General features: G+C 39.6%; 1 protein-coding gene across 24 annotated transcripts in view; it reads left to right on the forward strand.

Moving 5' to 3' along the window:
* The first annotated feature begins 2,550 nt into the window (after positions 1-2,550).
* The window catches only part of PHF20L1 (PHD finger protein 20 like 1), a 65,564-nt gene continuing 53,549 nt past the window's right edge, over positions 2,551-14,565 (forward strand). For 15 of the 24 annotated variants that reach the window (XM_081117267.1, XM_081117285.1, XM_081117287.1 and 12 more), the window contains exons 1-2: positions 2,562-2,868; positions 5,352-5,471. In XM_081117267.1, coding sequence (XP_080973393.1) covers positions 5,389-5,471 — 83 coding nt within the window. In that variant the 5' untranslated portion in view covers positions 2,562-2,868; positions 5,352-5,388. Of the gene's footprint in view, positions 2,869-5,351; positions 5,472-10,050; positions 10,193-14,565 lie in introns of all 24 variants that reach the window. The other 9 variants (XM_081117275.1, XM_081117277.1, XM_081117268.1 and 6 more) reach the window with 8 other exon arrangements.

Consider the following 14,565-nt stretch of genomic DNA (forward strand, 5'->3'; position numbering starts at 1 on the left):
TTTTCCTCCCTAAGTTGAATTATTGGAGAGGTCTCTTGTTAAGTTCCAATTAAAATGGAGGAATCATCTTTTCACGGTAGATTTATGGAATCTCAAAACACAGTGGTGAGTGGATAGAATCTGTGCTATCCTTTATGTATGTATTTTATTTAAATTAGAGTCTTAGCTTTTCAGTGATGTATAATAACAGATACTTATGTTTTCTCCCACTTACTGGTTGGTGGGTCAGCAGGATTCTGCCAGGGTTCAGTTAGTGAACTCTAGGTTCAAAGTCAGATATTGATCCCTGGTACTGCCAAGATGCTGGAGAAAACTTCCCTTACTTTGAACACTAGCAGCTTCTGATACACAGTCTTCAGTGTGAGCGTCTATTAGCGTCACTGAAAACAGCACTTTAGCTGCAACGGAGACTTTGGAAAGTCGAGCTTCTAACATTTTCATTTTATTTAGTTCGAGGTTGACTCTGTCTTCAAGACTCGTAGGGTGGGTACATCTGTCAGGTGGGTTAGCTTATGTGGCATACTAACCACTCAAATCTCAATAGCTTAAAACAACAAATATTTATATTTTTTCTTTACACTAAATATCAGTTGTAGATTAGTGGTTGATTTTGGGCTCATCATACTCTGTCCAGAACCTGGATTGCTAGAGCAGCCATCATCTCAAAAACTGCTTTTCATGCCCTGGCTGGTGTTGCTCAGTGGTAAGAGTGTCCACCCCCACACCGAAGGGTCTCAGGTTCAATTCCCAGTCAAGGGTCCATACCTGGTTTGCAGGCGCATGTGGAAGCAACCAGTCGATGTGTCTCTCTCACAGCGATATTTTTCTCCCTCCCTCCCTCCCTCCCTCCCTCCCTCCCTCCCTCCCTCCCTCCCTCCCTCCCTCCCTCCCTCCCTCCCTCCCTCCTTCCCTCTCTCCATCTCTCCAAAATTCAATGGAAAAAATATCCTCAGGTTAGGATTAACAACAACAAAATCGTTTTTCACTCTACCAGAGACAGAAAGCTTGGCGAACTGGCTTTTAAATTACCAGCTGGCCGCGACAAAGCTCACTTCCATTTTCATTTTATTTGCCACAGCAAGTTAAATGGTATGCATAATTCTAAGGAGGATGGGAAGTGTAATCCTGTTATGTGTCCAGAAGATTCTGGAAAAACATGGTGTACTACACTAATGACAAGTATGAAGGGAAATTTCCCAGACACGGAGGGGGCGCTCAGCTGCTGGGCAGCCCAAGTACGAGAGGACAAATGTCCACGAGAGACTGTCTTATTTATGTCGTTTCTATATCCTGCCATGCTCCGGCGAGCTCAGCAGCTATTAGCAACATAGTGACGAATGAATTGAATAAAAGGATATGAATATGGTTAACTTTCCAAAATTCACTGTAATTGAAGCTTAAACAGAGATACTTTGCTATTTTAACTCCACACTGCAAAGCATGATAAATATAAGCGTTATTTGTATGCAATGTTGCGTTTGGAAAGAGTAAGTGTTGGGGTGGTAGGCTGGGAGGGCGAGAAGAAAGACGCTTCCCTCCCATACTGCCTTGAATGTGTTCATTTGTTGTTTTCCCCTAGAGTGGGGACGTTTTTCTTGCGCCCAGTGCACAGTGTGGGACATGGGAGGTACCAACGAGAGCAGTTCTGTCAGTCAGCGGTGCGGTCTTGGGGAAGTCACACACACACTCACACACGCATTCACACGCACACACGCTCACACACTCGCACACACACTCACACACGCACACTCACCCACTCACACACATGCACACACTCACACACGCGCACACACTCACACGCGCACTCACACGCGCACACACGCACTCACACTCACCCACACTCACGCACACACGCTCTCACACACGCACACACTCGCACACGCACTCACACGCACACACACGCACACACACTCGCACACGCATTCACACGCACACACGCTCACACATGCGCACTCACACACTCACACACTCACCCACACGCACATTCACACGCACACTCACTCACACACACGCACACACACATACACACGCGCGCGCACACACACACGCACACACACACACGCACACACTCACACACGCGCGCGCACACACGCACACTCTTAGTGACATCTGCCTTTTGTACTGCAAGGATCCTCTGAGCTGTGCGGAGCAATGCCGTTGTGATAGCGGTTGTCACGGGATTGCCACAAGGTACTCACTCAAGTGGCTTATTGACTTTACAACAGTAAGCATTTGCTCTGTTTTTCATGCGGAATGGCGTGGATAGTAAGAAAGCGTGCGGTGCATTTGGAGAAGTTTGCTCAGGGTGCTGGGGTGGAAACCTGATTCCGATCAAACCCTCAGGATAACATTCAACAGGCGGCGTCCCGACTCTCAAAGGTCAGACGCTCCCCAACCGCCAATGGGCTCCCGCGGCTCGCGGCCCGCCCGGCGCCGCGCTGCCCCGCCCGCCAGCCTGCAGCCAACCGCCGCAAAGCCCCGCCTCCCCAGGCGGTCCTCCAATCCGCTGCGCGGAGCCGGCCCAACCCTCGCGAGTCACGTGACGCTACCGGGCCCCTTCCGGCGCGTCGCGGGCGGCTGACGTCGCCCGGGACCGGCGTCGCGTCTGGGCTGGCCGGCGGCGGCAGCGACTGCAGCGATGGCAGCGGACAGCGAGCGGGCTTGAGGGTTCGGACCTGTTCCCTCCCGCGCGACCTCGGGCCGACCGGTCTCCGAGGTGCCAGTTCGTTCCGCTCCTGCTCCCTCCCCGGCACTGCCTGGGCGGAGGCGAAGTTGGAAGCGGTGGCGGAGGCCCGCGCTGGCCGCCCTGCTAGTGCCCCGGCTCTGCTCCGGACGGCCCGGCTGCTGTGGGGACAGGAGGCCGAGTCGGTAAGAGGCGGCGGCGGCGGCGGCGGCTGGGCTGGAGGCCGCCCGGCCCCGCCTGGCCGCCCGGGACTCCCCCACGCCGGTGTCTCTCCGGCCCGCTCTCCCCGCGTCCGTCCCCGTAACTCGCCGCCCCTATTGTCTGGGCGCCGCCGCTCCCTCACCCCCTCCCTCCCTTCCCTCCCCCCTGCCGCGGGCCGGACGGCTGTCAAACCTGGAGGCGGCTCCGGCGCCCCGCCTGCCGGGTCTGCGCCTTTCCTGTCGGTCTCCTGCCACCCTCCGCCCGCCCAGCATCGCTCCCCACCTTTTTTTGGCCGCGCGGCCGTTCCCTGACTGTCGCTTCACTTTCCAGGTGTTTGCTGATTTTCTCTTCCCACCCGGTTGTCATCCCTTACAACTTAACCATCCTTAGTTGTTGCCATTCTTTTTCTTTTTTTCTTCCTGTTTTAACTCCTCTCCGTTCTCTGTCCCCCTTTCCCTTTTTGCCCCCCGCCCCATAGACCGTTTTATTTTGTCTTTTCCTTAATTTAAATCCCTCCTCATCTTTCCCTCTCCACCCAAGAAAAAGGAAATCTAGCCTTTTCTGATTACTCACACGGAAATATCACCGGGAAGTTATATGTCTTAACTCTATTACTTCTTATGGATTTTAAGTTTGCACTTAGAAAATGTTGAACCCCTTAGTAAGTTCTTCCCGTGAGGAACAGCATAAAAGGTTGATTAGATTTCTACACAAACATTTAGGTAACTGCCATATATGTTGCAAACTGACCAGACCTCTATTAAAAGTATTCATATTTTTGTTCCTTTTACACTAAATAAACTTCTGACCAAGCTTCCTGTTGACTGTAATCCACTAATCTTTGTTCCTGCCCTGGCAAATAAAATTATATACGTTTCATGTGTACAATTTTATAATACGTCACCACCCAAGTCAAGTCTCTCTCCATCATCATTTATCTCCCCATACCCTCTTCTACCTCCCCCAACCCCCTTTTCCCCCAACCGTGAGTATTTAAGTTTGATTTTACATATTTTTATGGCAAGTATTGGGGTTATTTTTCCCTCTTACATATCAGATTTTTTCAAAAAGTAAAGCACAGTTTTTTTATTTTTAAAATTAAATTATTTTTTATTGAATTTATTGGGGTGACATTGGTTAATAAAATTACATAGTTTCAGGTGTACAGTTTTATAATACATCACCACCCCAAGTCAGTTCTCCTTCCATCACCATTTATCCTCCCTATACCCTCTTCTACCTCCCCCCACTCCCTTTCCCTCTGGTAATCACCATACTGTTGTCTGTTTCTAAGTGTTTGGGGATTTTTTTGCTTAATCCCTGCACCATTTTCACCTAGTCCCCCAACCCCTTTCCCCTTTGACAGCTATCTGTCTGTTCTCTGTCTCTATGAATCTGTGTTTGTTGTTAGGTATTGTCCCTTTTGAATTGTGACCAAACTATTAAAATATTACACATTTGTGTGTTTATCTTTTTAAACTGGGACGGAGCATTGTCATACTAAGTAATTCTAAATATCAAAAAGGTTTTAGGGATCCCTTTGCTTTCCTGATTACCTGTTATCTTTTGATAAGGCTGTCTTAAAATGCATTTATATTACTCTGGCACTAGGTACTTGGTGAAAAAGAGGCTACCTCAAATGTGCTTCCTGGCCATCAGTGGCCCAAAGGTTAATAAATAGTCCAAATGTCAGTGATCTAGAGAGGAATAGATATGCCTTTGTAGTTTTGTGTTTGTTTGATGTTACAGCCACTTTTATTGTCAATATTGAAATTGACAGAGGCACTGTCCTGATTGAAATATTGTAGAAACAAATTCTCGAAGTTCAAGTCCCCAGCATTGTGGCTCATTGAATTCAGTGACGTGTAAGAAAGAAATTCCTTTGCAACTTTATATGTTAAATTAAAATTACTGAATCATTTGTTACCAAGGTGGAAGATCATAGGTAATGAAAAGTTCTAATCACAGGAGGAATTATTAAAACCTTCGCTGGCAGAGGAGTGGGTCTAGTGCTTCTCCTATCTGTGTGTTCTTCAGTGTTTTATCAGAAGTGTTTTGTATTACAAGGCTCAGTAAACATTTGTTGAAAAATTTGGTTAATTTGTTCTCAAGAATTTCAATAGTCCTATTCCAGGACACTCAGCTCTCTTGATTTTTCAAAGACAGAAAAACATTTTCAGTTTTTATTGTGGAGAATTTTCTTGGATATTTTCCAAGTTAAAATTTAAAGCACTGTAGCCATCTACTTGTTCTTTTTAAGTAATTATGTTTTTAATGTCCTTTTTCTTAATTCATTATCAAGATTGCCTGTAAGTTGCACAGTACTTTACTTAGAGGTATTGATAATCATCATTCAAATTTCTTAATAATTTGGCAGTTATTTTAACTTCTTTTTAATGTTTTCAAATATTTGTTTAATTCCTTACACATTTTATGCATCAAACTCTACCTTTTTTTTCCTCTTGAGGTAGTGGAAAGGAAACACTGAAGAATAGGATCTCAAGATGAGCAAAAAGCCCCCAAATCGTCCCGGAATCACTTTTGAGATTGGTGCTCGTTTGGAGGCGCTGGACTACTTACAAAAATGGTATGGAAAATATGGAGCTCTTGACCCAGTGCACAGTATCTGTACTCTTACATATGTTGGTTCATTGCTCTTCTCCTGACAGTGGCAGGAGCACTAAAGTACTCACATTTTGAATATGCAGATTGTTTTTTAGTTTTCTTACTCTTCAGACTTTGCAGATTTAGCATTTGAACACTATTGCTAGTCAGAATCGTTTAGTCACAATCATTTTAGGTGTTTGAGAACTGCAAATAATTGTCTAGAATATAAGATATAAAGAAAATATCAGTATCCTTGTGTAGTTAACGTGATCTATATTGTGGTGTGAGGGAGGGGGACTAACCCAGATAACCAGCTTCACAGGTTTTGGATAACACTTTAAAACTATAGAACATGTTGATGGTTAGCACAGTAATTTTTTCACTGGCCCACCTAAAACCAAAAACCAAAAACCAAAAACCAAAAACCAAAAACCACTTTACCTCCTCCTTCCCCAGAGTGCAGTGTCCTAAGGGCAGGTTGTTACTGCCTCTTGTACTAAATGGCAGTCCTTTCAGACCTTATTTCTTCTATTCTCGCCATCTGTGATAAGTGGTGAATTCAGACACCTCAGTATATCCCTCATAATGGTGTGGGAAAAGTCAGTTACATGAGATAAAACCACCACCTGAAAAGGAAAGAAGGGGGCACAACACACAAAGGTCATCAGACCACAGTAAGGATAATGAAGGTCCTCTCTCATTTCACTTAGCTGGCCTCTATTTCTGCTCTCTGGGATGATGTCTCGTGGTTCTCAGCCCCCTACCCTCAGAAGGGCATTGGAGGGGTTACTCTCCTGGGCATGGTGCTGCCTCAGCTCCCCTTAAAGTCCATTTATTTATTTATTTATTTTTAAATATATCTTTATTGATTTCAGAGAGAGGAAGGGGGAGAGAGAGAGAGAGAGAGATAGAAACATCAATGATGAGAGAGTTGTCACTGATCAGCTGTCTCCTGCATGCCCTGACTGGGGATAGAGCCCGCAACCTGGGTATGTGCCCTGACTGGGAATCGAACTGCGATCTGGATCCTAGGTTGATACTCAACAGCTGAGCCACGCCCGGCTGGGCAAAGCCCATTTATTTTGATGATGGGTCAAACAGCTTAGCAACTTCAAGACTGTCTACCACATTTTTTGACTTTTTCTCTCACTATAACTCCCTTCAAAACACCATGGGCATTTTGTAGATTTGCTTTTGATTGATTTATATTAAGTCAGTTTCCTGAGTTGGCAATGGCAGGCGGAGAAAATCTTGTTTTGTCATGAGATTTGACTTTAGACCATCTTGGGGCTTTTGTCTCTTAGCATCTAGTGTTAGAACTCTCCACATGTCTCTGACCCCCAGCCTAATGGATTCTGTCATGGCCTCTGTTTGAAACTACAGTTTGAGGTAGGAAGGCACAGCTCTTTGTCCCCAGGCCTTGGAGCCACATCTCAGTGGTTCCTTCTTTGTAGGGGACTTAATGGTTACTCTCATCAGGTGGAGAGTGTACACAGTAGTTCTCAAGCGGGCTTGGGAAGCACTTGGGAATGAGGCAGTAGCATCCCTCCTAGTCATAAAAATTATCTCCAGACATTGCCAAATGTTCCCTGGGGTGAGAAACACACCCCTGATTGAGAACCACTGCATTATAACGCTCAGCAAAGGGTGATGGCAGCTTGGTCGGTAATGGGCTGTCTTGGGTTCTGGTTTGACCAGAGGAAGCTTTTTAGTATGGAGGCACAATTTTGAATCTCTGTGTGATACAACAGTATGAGAGAGAGTACTTCTTATTTCTTTGGTGTGAATCTTAATCTTAAAGTTCTTTCTTTTTTTTAAGTTACTGACTTCTGAATTACTGGTTAATTCATATTAAATATTTTCTTAGGCTTCCAATCTGACCAGGTTTGATTGAACTGACATCCAGTTTTGGAGAAGCACACAGTTTATTAGTTTTCTCAGTGACTTTCAGGGATATTAGCATAATTAACTTTGGTATTAGTAAGAAATTCACTTCAAGTGGGGAATTGTTTCCTTACTCAACCGTTGTTAAATTGATGATCCAGTAGTTAAAGTAAAAAGATGATAAGAAAACCACTTTTAAAATCAAGCCTGTGTACTTTTAGAGCAATTGGAGTTTCAGAGAACAAATGAAAATTGTAGCTTAAATTTTTTCATTGTCTTATGCTTCTCACCAAGAAATTTCTAAGTGCTTAGGTAAGGTGATAACATGCATATGTACTCATTAATGAAGTTTAGAATGAATTTTAATTACCTTAATAATAATGGCCTCTTTAAAGTAAGTAAACTTTAGCCAAAATAATTACATGTGATAATTACTGAAACTTGTCATCAGTTTGATTTTTATGAGCTTATTTATATGAACATTTTAACATTCTGCTATAGTTTTGACACCTTAATTAAAAAGTAATTAAGAGTATTGTATATGCATATTCTAGGTAATTGAAAAAAACAATTTTCCTATTGTGACTTTGTCTATTAATGTCAGTAGTCTCAAGCACTTGGGTGGTGACCCTATAATTTAGTATTAAAGTGCTTTATCATAGGATAATAATTAATTGCTAAGATATACTGAGTTTTATATGGGGCACAAAAGAAGTTCAGTGAGACTTAACAGATTTTACTTCCAAATGAGATAAACTTTATTCATATTGTCCCATTTTTTTAAGGGCCATTGTGTATTTCATGTAAATTTTACAAATTTTTGCTTTAATATTAGGTAAAAGAGTAGAATGATTGAGTGTTGAGAAAGTTTGATATTCTTGTGAGGACAAACTAGTCAATCCCTGAAAATATACTGAAATAGTTCCTTTCTCTCCCCCATGCCTCCTTGCCTCTCTCTTTCGTGTTCTCTTCTGTTGCATCCATATTGAATGCTTAGTCTTAAACCTTCAGTCATTTAGTCGGAAAGGGATTGAGTCCCTATTTGACATAAACGTCTTTCGTATACTATTATAGACATTGGACAGGGAGAGAGGAGCAGGAATACAAATATTACTTACTGTCTGCACTCAAGACATTTATGATAAGTACTATACCTATTGTTAAGGAAATAACATCACATGTTGATGTTATTTTGAAGAGAAACACAGAGGGAAAGTTGTGATGAGCACCCAAAATGTCAATTTGTCCTATGTGTAAAAGGTTTTTCATGTATTAAAAAGGAAAATAATTTTACCATGTGCCCTATAAATAAAAGGATAAACTCTAAATCTATTGGACAGAAATAAACTGGAGGTTAAGCTCTCACTTTGGTTTAATAGAAAGACTCAATGTATTTTTCTTAGGAAAAGTACATTATTACTCTTTGAGTAAACCATATCCAACATTCTTTAAAGTTCATAAAGATATTTCAGCCTTGAAAAATACACTCTTCATTTTTAAGTAGTGATTTATTAGTTGTTTTCAAAGTAACTTACAGCTACATCAGAGAACTCATTGATGGTTTGATTATTCACTGATACTAATGAATGCAGGTCCTGAGAAATCATTATGAGAATCCAGTCATATTCAGTTCCAGTATATGGTCTTTGATACTTGGATTTCTTCTAACCTTACTAAACCTAATTCCTACTGAGTAGTGTGGGTTGCTTTAATTTTAAAAAAATTTGTAGTTTTACTTAAAACATTTAATTTCTTTGTCTTTTAAAAGACCTGTAATATGCTAATGTTTACAGCTAACACAATCAGCCATTTTCTATCTTATCTCCATCATATTTTCCACTACAAGATCTGCATCTCCAAACTCTCAGTTTTATAATCTCTTTAATGCAGTAGCATCATAGGAATGAACTTGGATACAAGTTTTTGATACATAATTATATTTGGGGAAAGGAAAGTTCAGAGTTGAAGATACTCTAGGTGGATTCTAAAGACAAAAGAGGCAGGGCAGGTTCAAATTTAGACTGTCACTTTTCTGATCCTGTAAATATGGGTAAGTCCTTGAACTTGGTTGGCTTATCAGTAAAATAGAAGCAATGTTACCGGCATTTACTTACAGGATTGTTTTAAGGATCAGATAAAACAATGTGTTTAAATTTGCTTCAAATTCTATAAAATACATAATTTAAAGCACTGAAGTAAATGCAAGGGAAGAGGGAGAGTTGAAAAATAAATCTTAGGGGATGTGAAGACTTAAGTGTATGTGTTTCAGTGTAGCTTTTAGTCTTGGCATAGGAATGGCCTGGAATGTAAAGGGAAAGTTATGTCATTGCACCAAACTATAATCCATCTTCTTGAGGTGATGATAAAATCGTTTCTGCAATTTTATGGTTTACAAAGCACCCTTGCAAATATTAAAGTATCTAATCATTTTGAATAGTGTTCAGTAAGAAAAGTGATAAATTGTACTGGTTTTGAATACTGACTCAACTTTTGTCTTTTGATTGAAATTAAAGTAGTTACTCTATATCAAGTGATTTAATTATGAAAACAAATCAAGTAATATGCTCTGGTGTTACTTTTAAAAGGAATTTGAGATATAGAGTGCATTTAAAACATTCAGATGAGTTATGCTCTTCTGACTTTTTTTTGGGTATTTCTATTTAATTCTCTTCTAGATCTAAAGGAAAGGAAAATGAAAGATTAAAAATGTGGAGATGGCTCCAAGTATCAGAGTTTGATAGAACAGTATAAATTTGAATTGGCAAATGCTGTTTCCACACATTTGAAGTTTTTGAACTGTATGGAACATTTGCAAATGTGAGTTTTTAAAATGTTCATGAACAGAATTTTAATAGAGTGGGAAAGTTGAGGAAATTTAAAGTATAGCAAGTACACATACCTTCTAATCTAAAAGTACATATTTTCTGAATAGAAAGGGTTGCTTTTTTGTATCTGAATTTAGCTATTCAAAAGAAAACATCAGTAGAGATAAGTTGTACAATCCATATTTGGAGAAGAATGCTCTTGAAGGTAGTGGGCAATTCAAATTTAAAAACTGAAATCATATTTAAATTATATTAGGTAAGTTTGAAATTTGTGGAAACCTTAGGTGAATACTTTCAAAATAGAGATTCTTTTGCTAATATGAAAAAAATTTTGTCGTTTTGTAAATTGGGTTTTCCTAAATCTATATACTTGGAAAGTATTGATTCTTATTTTGTGTCAGCTATAGACACAAAACTGTACAATCATATTTATACATGAAAGTAATTGATATGTATAAGTATGGGTGGTCATAGAAAATATATCCATGGATTCTGGATTAAGAATCCTTGCTGTGGAGAATCTCAAATTGAAATGTATAGGATTTCTTTTTAAATTCTGATATACTTTACATTTAGAAAGTCACACATTTTGAATCTTAGGTTCTAAGTGAACATCAAGCTAATGTGCACTAGTCTGTACCAGTGTACAAGCATTTCAGTTCTTTAATTTTTAAAATTTCCACAAAAGAAAGCCCCATAAACTTCTGAAGATAAAGTCCTTCTCTCTTCTCCCTACAAAAAATGTTGAAAGCAAGGTTAGAAATAACAGTTAATTTAACTGGAAGTCAGTTTGGCTTGTAAGTACTGTTTTGCCATGAACTGTGTGACTTTGGAGAGTTACTTTTCTGCTTTCATGTCCTTAAAATGAGGGCGTGACTTAGTAGATGACCTTTCAGTTCCCTTACATTAGAAACTTAAATTTTTAAAATCTGCTTTCCACTTATTCAGTGATGACAAATTTTTAAATCTTAAATAGTTCTGTAACACAGACTTGAGGCAGAAGTAAGGTAAACAAGGGATAGAAGGCCTATGTAGTTTGTTGAGAACTGCTGGTCACTAGAAGAGAAAATGAATAAAGTGGAGAAAGGTGAATATATTTTGAAACGAAAATATAGAGGTTTGAACTATTTGGAGTTTAGTGATATCGGGCAGGTGGTTACCCTTTATCCAACCTGCTCTGTCACCCATTTAAATGTTTTTCATTAATTGTTTAATTTCGAAATTACTTAGAATCATAACTACTGGCTTAAAAAAGTGTATTTGTCTAGTAGGATACTTTAGCTCATTAACTTTTTATGTGGACCAATTTATTAACAAAGTTCATTGACATTCAAATTTTGGAAGCGATTCCGTTGAAGCCTAGAGTGATTCTCAAACTTTAGTCTGCATCAGAATCACCCAAAGGGCTTGTTAAACAGGTTGCTGGGCCCAACACCCACAGCTTCTGATTGAGTAGGTCTGAGGGAGCCCAATTATTTGCATTTCTAACAAATTTCCAGGTTATGCTTATGCTGCTGGTCTGGGGACCACATGTGAGAACCACTGGTCTAGACTCTGCAGAATTATTAACCTGAAGATAAAGTTTTTGAAGTGAATAGCAATGGAAATACCAGGATTTATAGTCTATTTTTAATTCTTTATGTTAGTCAGAGGAAATAAAATGTAAGTAAATTGCAAAGTGGTGCATGGTCCAAAAATCTTTTTTTGCTGATTTTCAATAGAATTGGATATATTGACCTGCATATACTTTGACTTGCTTCAGTTTTCTTGCTCTTCTTTCTGCAGTCTCCAGCCCTACCTGGCTGGATAGTTGTGATTTAAGCCCTTGTTGCTAAAAAACAAAACACTGTCCATGGTTTTAGTTAATCATGGATTGACTTTTATGAGATATGATTTCTATAATGATTTAGGAATTCTAGAATATGTTCATTATGTCACTTAATTTTACAAGAAGCCTGTCAGGTAAGGGGTGATCTTTACGAGTTTAGAAATGACAGATTTGAGGTTCTGAGATGTTAACTGTTTTATTCCAGTTTACCTGGCCCAAAGAGTCAAATCTTGCAGCCAGGTTCTTTTGGCTTCAAGTCTAGTGATTTCTTACTACACCCCTTTGCTTCATATATAGATGCCCTGAAGCTTTGAGCCTCAGCTCCAGGAGCAAATGGGCTCAGTGTTCACAGGCCATCTTAGTTCCTGACTTGCTCTAGTGATATGCATGTGTCTGGTGTGTAGAATGGCCCTGAGAGTCCAGGATGCGCATGTCACTCTCATTCCCTGGAATTACAGCACTTCTGTAAGGCAGGTTAATTTCAGGCCTGTTTATCCTAGAGTCTTCCTCCCAAGCTTATCTTTGAATCCAGCCTTCAAGTCGATGATTTCCTAGCCTCCTTCATAAATGTATAATGGTGTAAAAGTCCAGGAACCTCAGTTTTATTGTGTTGTGCTTTGTGTGTGTATATCTATGTTCATATAATGGCACAGGTTGGACCAAGATATATGACAGTTTTATTTGCCTATATGACCTTTGGTTGAAGCTCAACTATCACAATACAACAGGCATCCAACTCCCCATCTGTTACATCATTCCTGCTGAATATTATTGTTATGTATTTTGACATTTTACACTTGTCACATCACATTATATAATGCTTTATTTGGTTGTGGTGAGTTGATTAAAGCCATTAGTTGGGAAAGAAGGTTTTGCATTCTTGTTTTGCTGAGTAGACAGACTAGAAAATTAACATGATATTGAAAAAGCAGCTTAGTTTTGCTGTTATAAGAGTCCCTGCTTTTTAGTATTTTTATTCACTTTATATCTGAAGGACTATTGACCATCCCTCTTACTGCCTCCCACAGATCATTAATCAGCACATAAAACTTTTTTTTAAATTAAATTCCAAATTGATATGGAAGTATTTTTTTGTTTCAGTAATTATGATTAACTCAACTTTGAGAGAATTGTTGCAATAAAATTGAAGAAAGGACGGGGATCTTTATTTAATATTCAGTGTATTTTAAAAGTCTTATTTTTATTGTCCTCCCCCCACTCCCCGCCATCCTCTTCATTTAAAAAAATGAATGTTTCTAGTACATCAGTGTAGGGTAAGGTACTGACGTATAAGCTACGTATAGGAAATGACATGTGTATACAGCCCTGGCCCCTTTCACTCACAAAAGGTGCCCAGCAAAGGTTATTAAATTTTTGGGTTGGTAAAGAATGAACCCAGAAGTTTTGGGGATATGATCTGGTAACCATCGGAGAAAATTATGGCAAATGAATTGGGACTTATTGCTTGAAAACTAAGCATATTTGTCAAACTAGACTGACAAATTTAATTTCATTTTTAAGGTCACTAAGTGTTTTTCCTAGTTTTATAACAAATCGTAGATTTCCTATCTTAATTTTTAAATTTATATTATGACAATTTACAAACATAAAAGTTAAGCTACTTTTGCATGTTTATTTTGTACAATATAATTAAAGTTGTTTTTTATACTGTGGGCTAACAAAACCAGCTTTAGGAGTTTTTATTTGTATCAAAAGCGCAGAAGGTTACATTTTCAAGAAAAAATAAACATAATATAATTTGATGTTGTTTTTATCTGTTTTCAGTAGCTCTTGGTAAGAGCCCGTATATTTGAAACATTGCAGTAAGTGTGATGAGCTGAAAAGCATCAGATGCAAGATGCAGATACATATTAATTGAAAGCAGTCTTTAAGGACAGACAGACCTTATTTCAGGGGTCTACCACCTGCTTTTTTCCTTGAACAAGGTCCTTAACCTTTTAGATCCTCTGTGACCTCGCCAATAACTGGGAAAATGGTAGTACCCAATTTGGGGTTCTTTAGGCAGTGCATATTAAGAGCCTATCGTGGTTTCTGCCACATGGTAGGCACTTAATAAATGTTAGCTTTAATAATGATAATAGCATGAACATTAGTTATTCTAAGAAAGTAGAATCTAGTGGGAGAGAAGTCATTATAAATTCAATAGGCATGTAAACATGTGACGCTTCAGTAGTAAAATAATTTTTTAAGTGCTAAATACTAAATAGAAACTGGTTGGACTACATCCTGCTAGAGTTTTGAGTTTTGTGACAAAATTAAATAATAAGGAGTTGGTCATGTTAGCCCGAATAAACTATATGAAGTACATAAACCCTGAGTAAAATACTGGTGGCATTTTTTGGTAGAGTAGGAGAAGAATTTTTGGTAGCCTGATTCTGATTGTAGGAGGTGGAAGGAGTATAGAGGCCTTTGGATTTGGTTAGAACTGGCGGTCTGAGTGAGAGCAGAGGTGGCAAGGGACTCAGGTGCTAAGGAGATAGAGAGAGATAGGAGTTTAAACCCAGCCATCTGAAATG

This window comes from Miniopterus schreibersii (genome assembly GCF_964146895.1).
Source record: "Miniopterus schreibersii genome assembly, chromosome: 17".
Taxonomy (NCBI): Eukaryota; Metazoa; Chordata; class Mammalia; order Chiroptera; family Miniopteridae; genus Miniopterus; species Miniopterus schreibersii.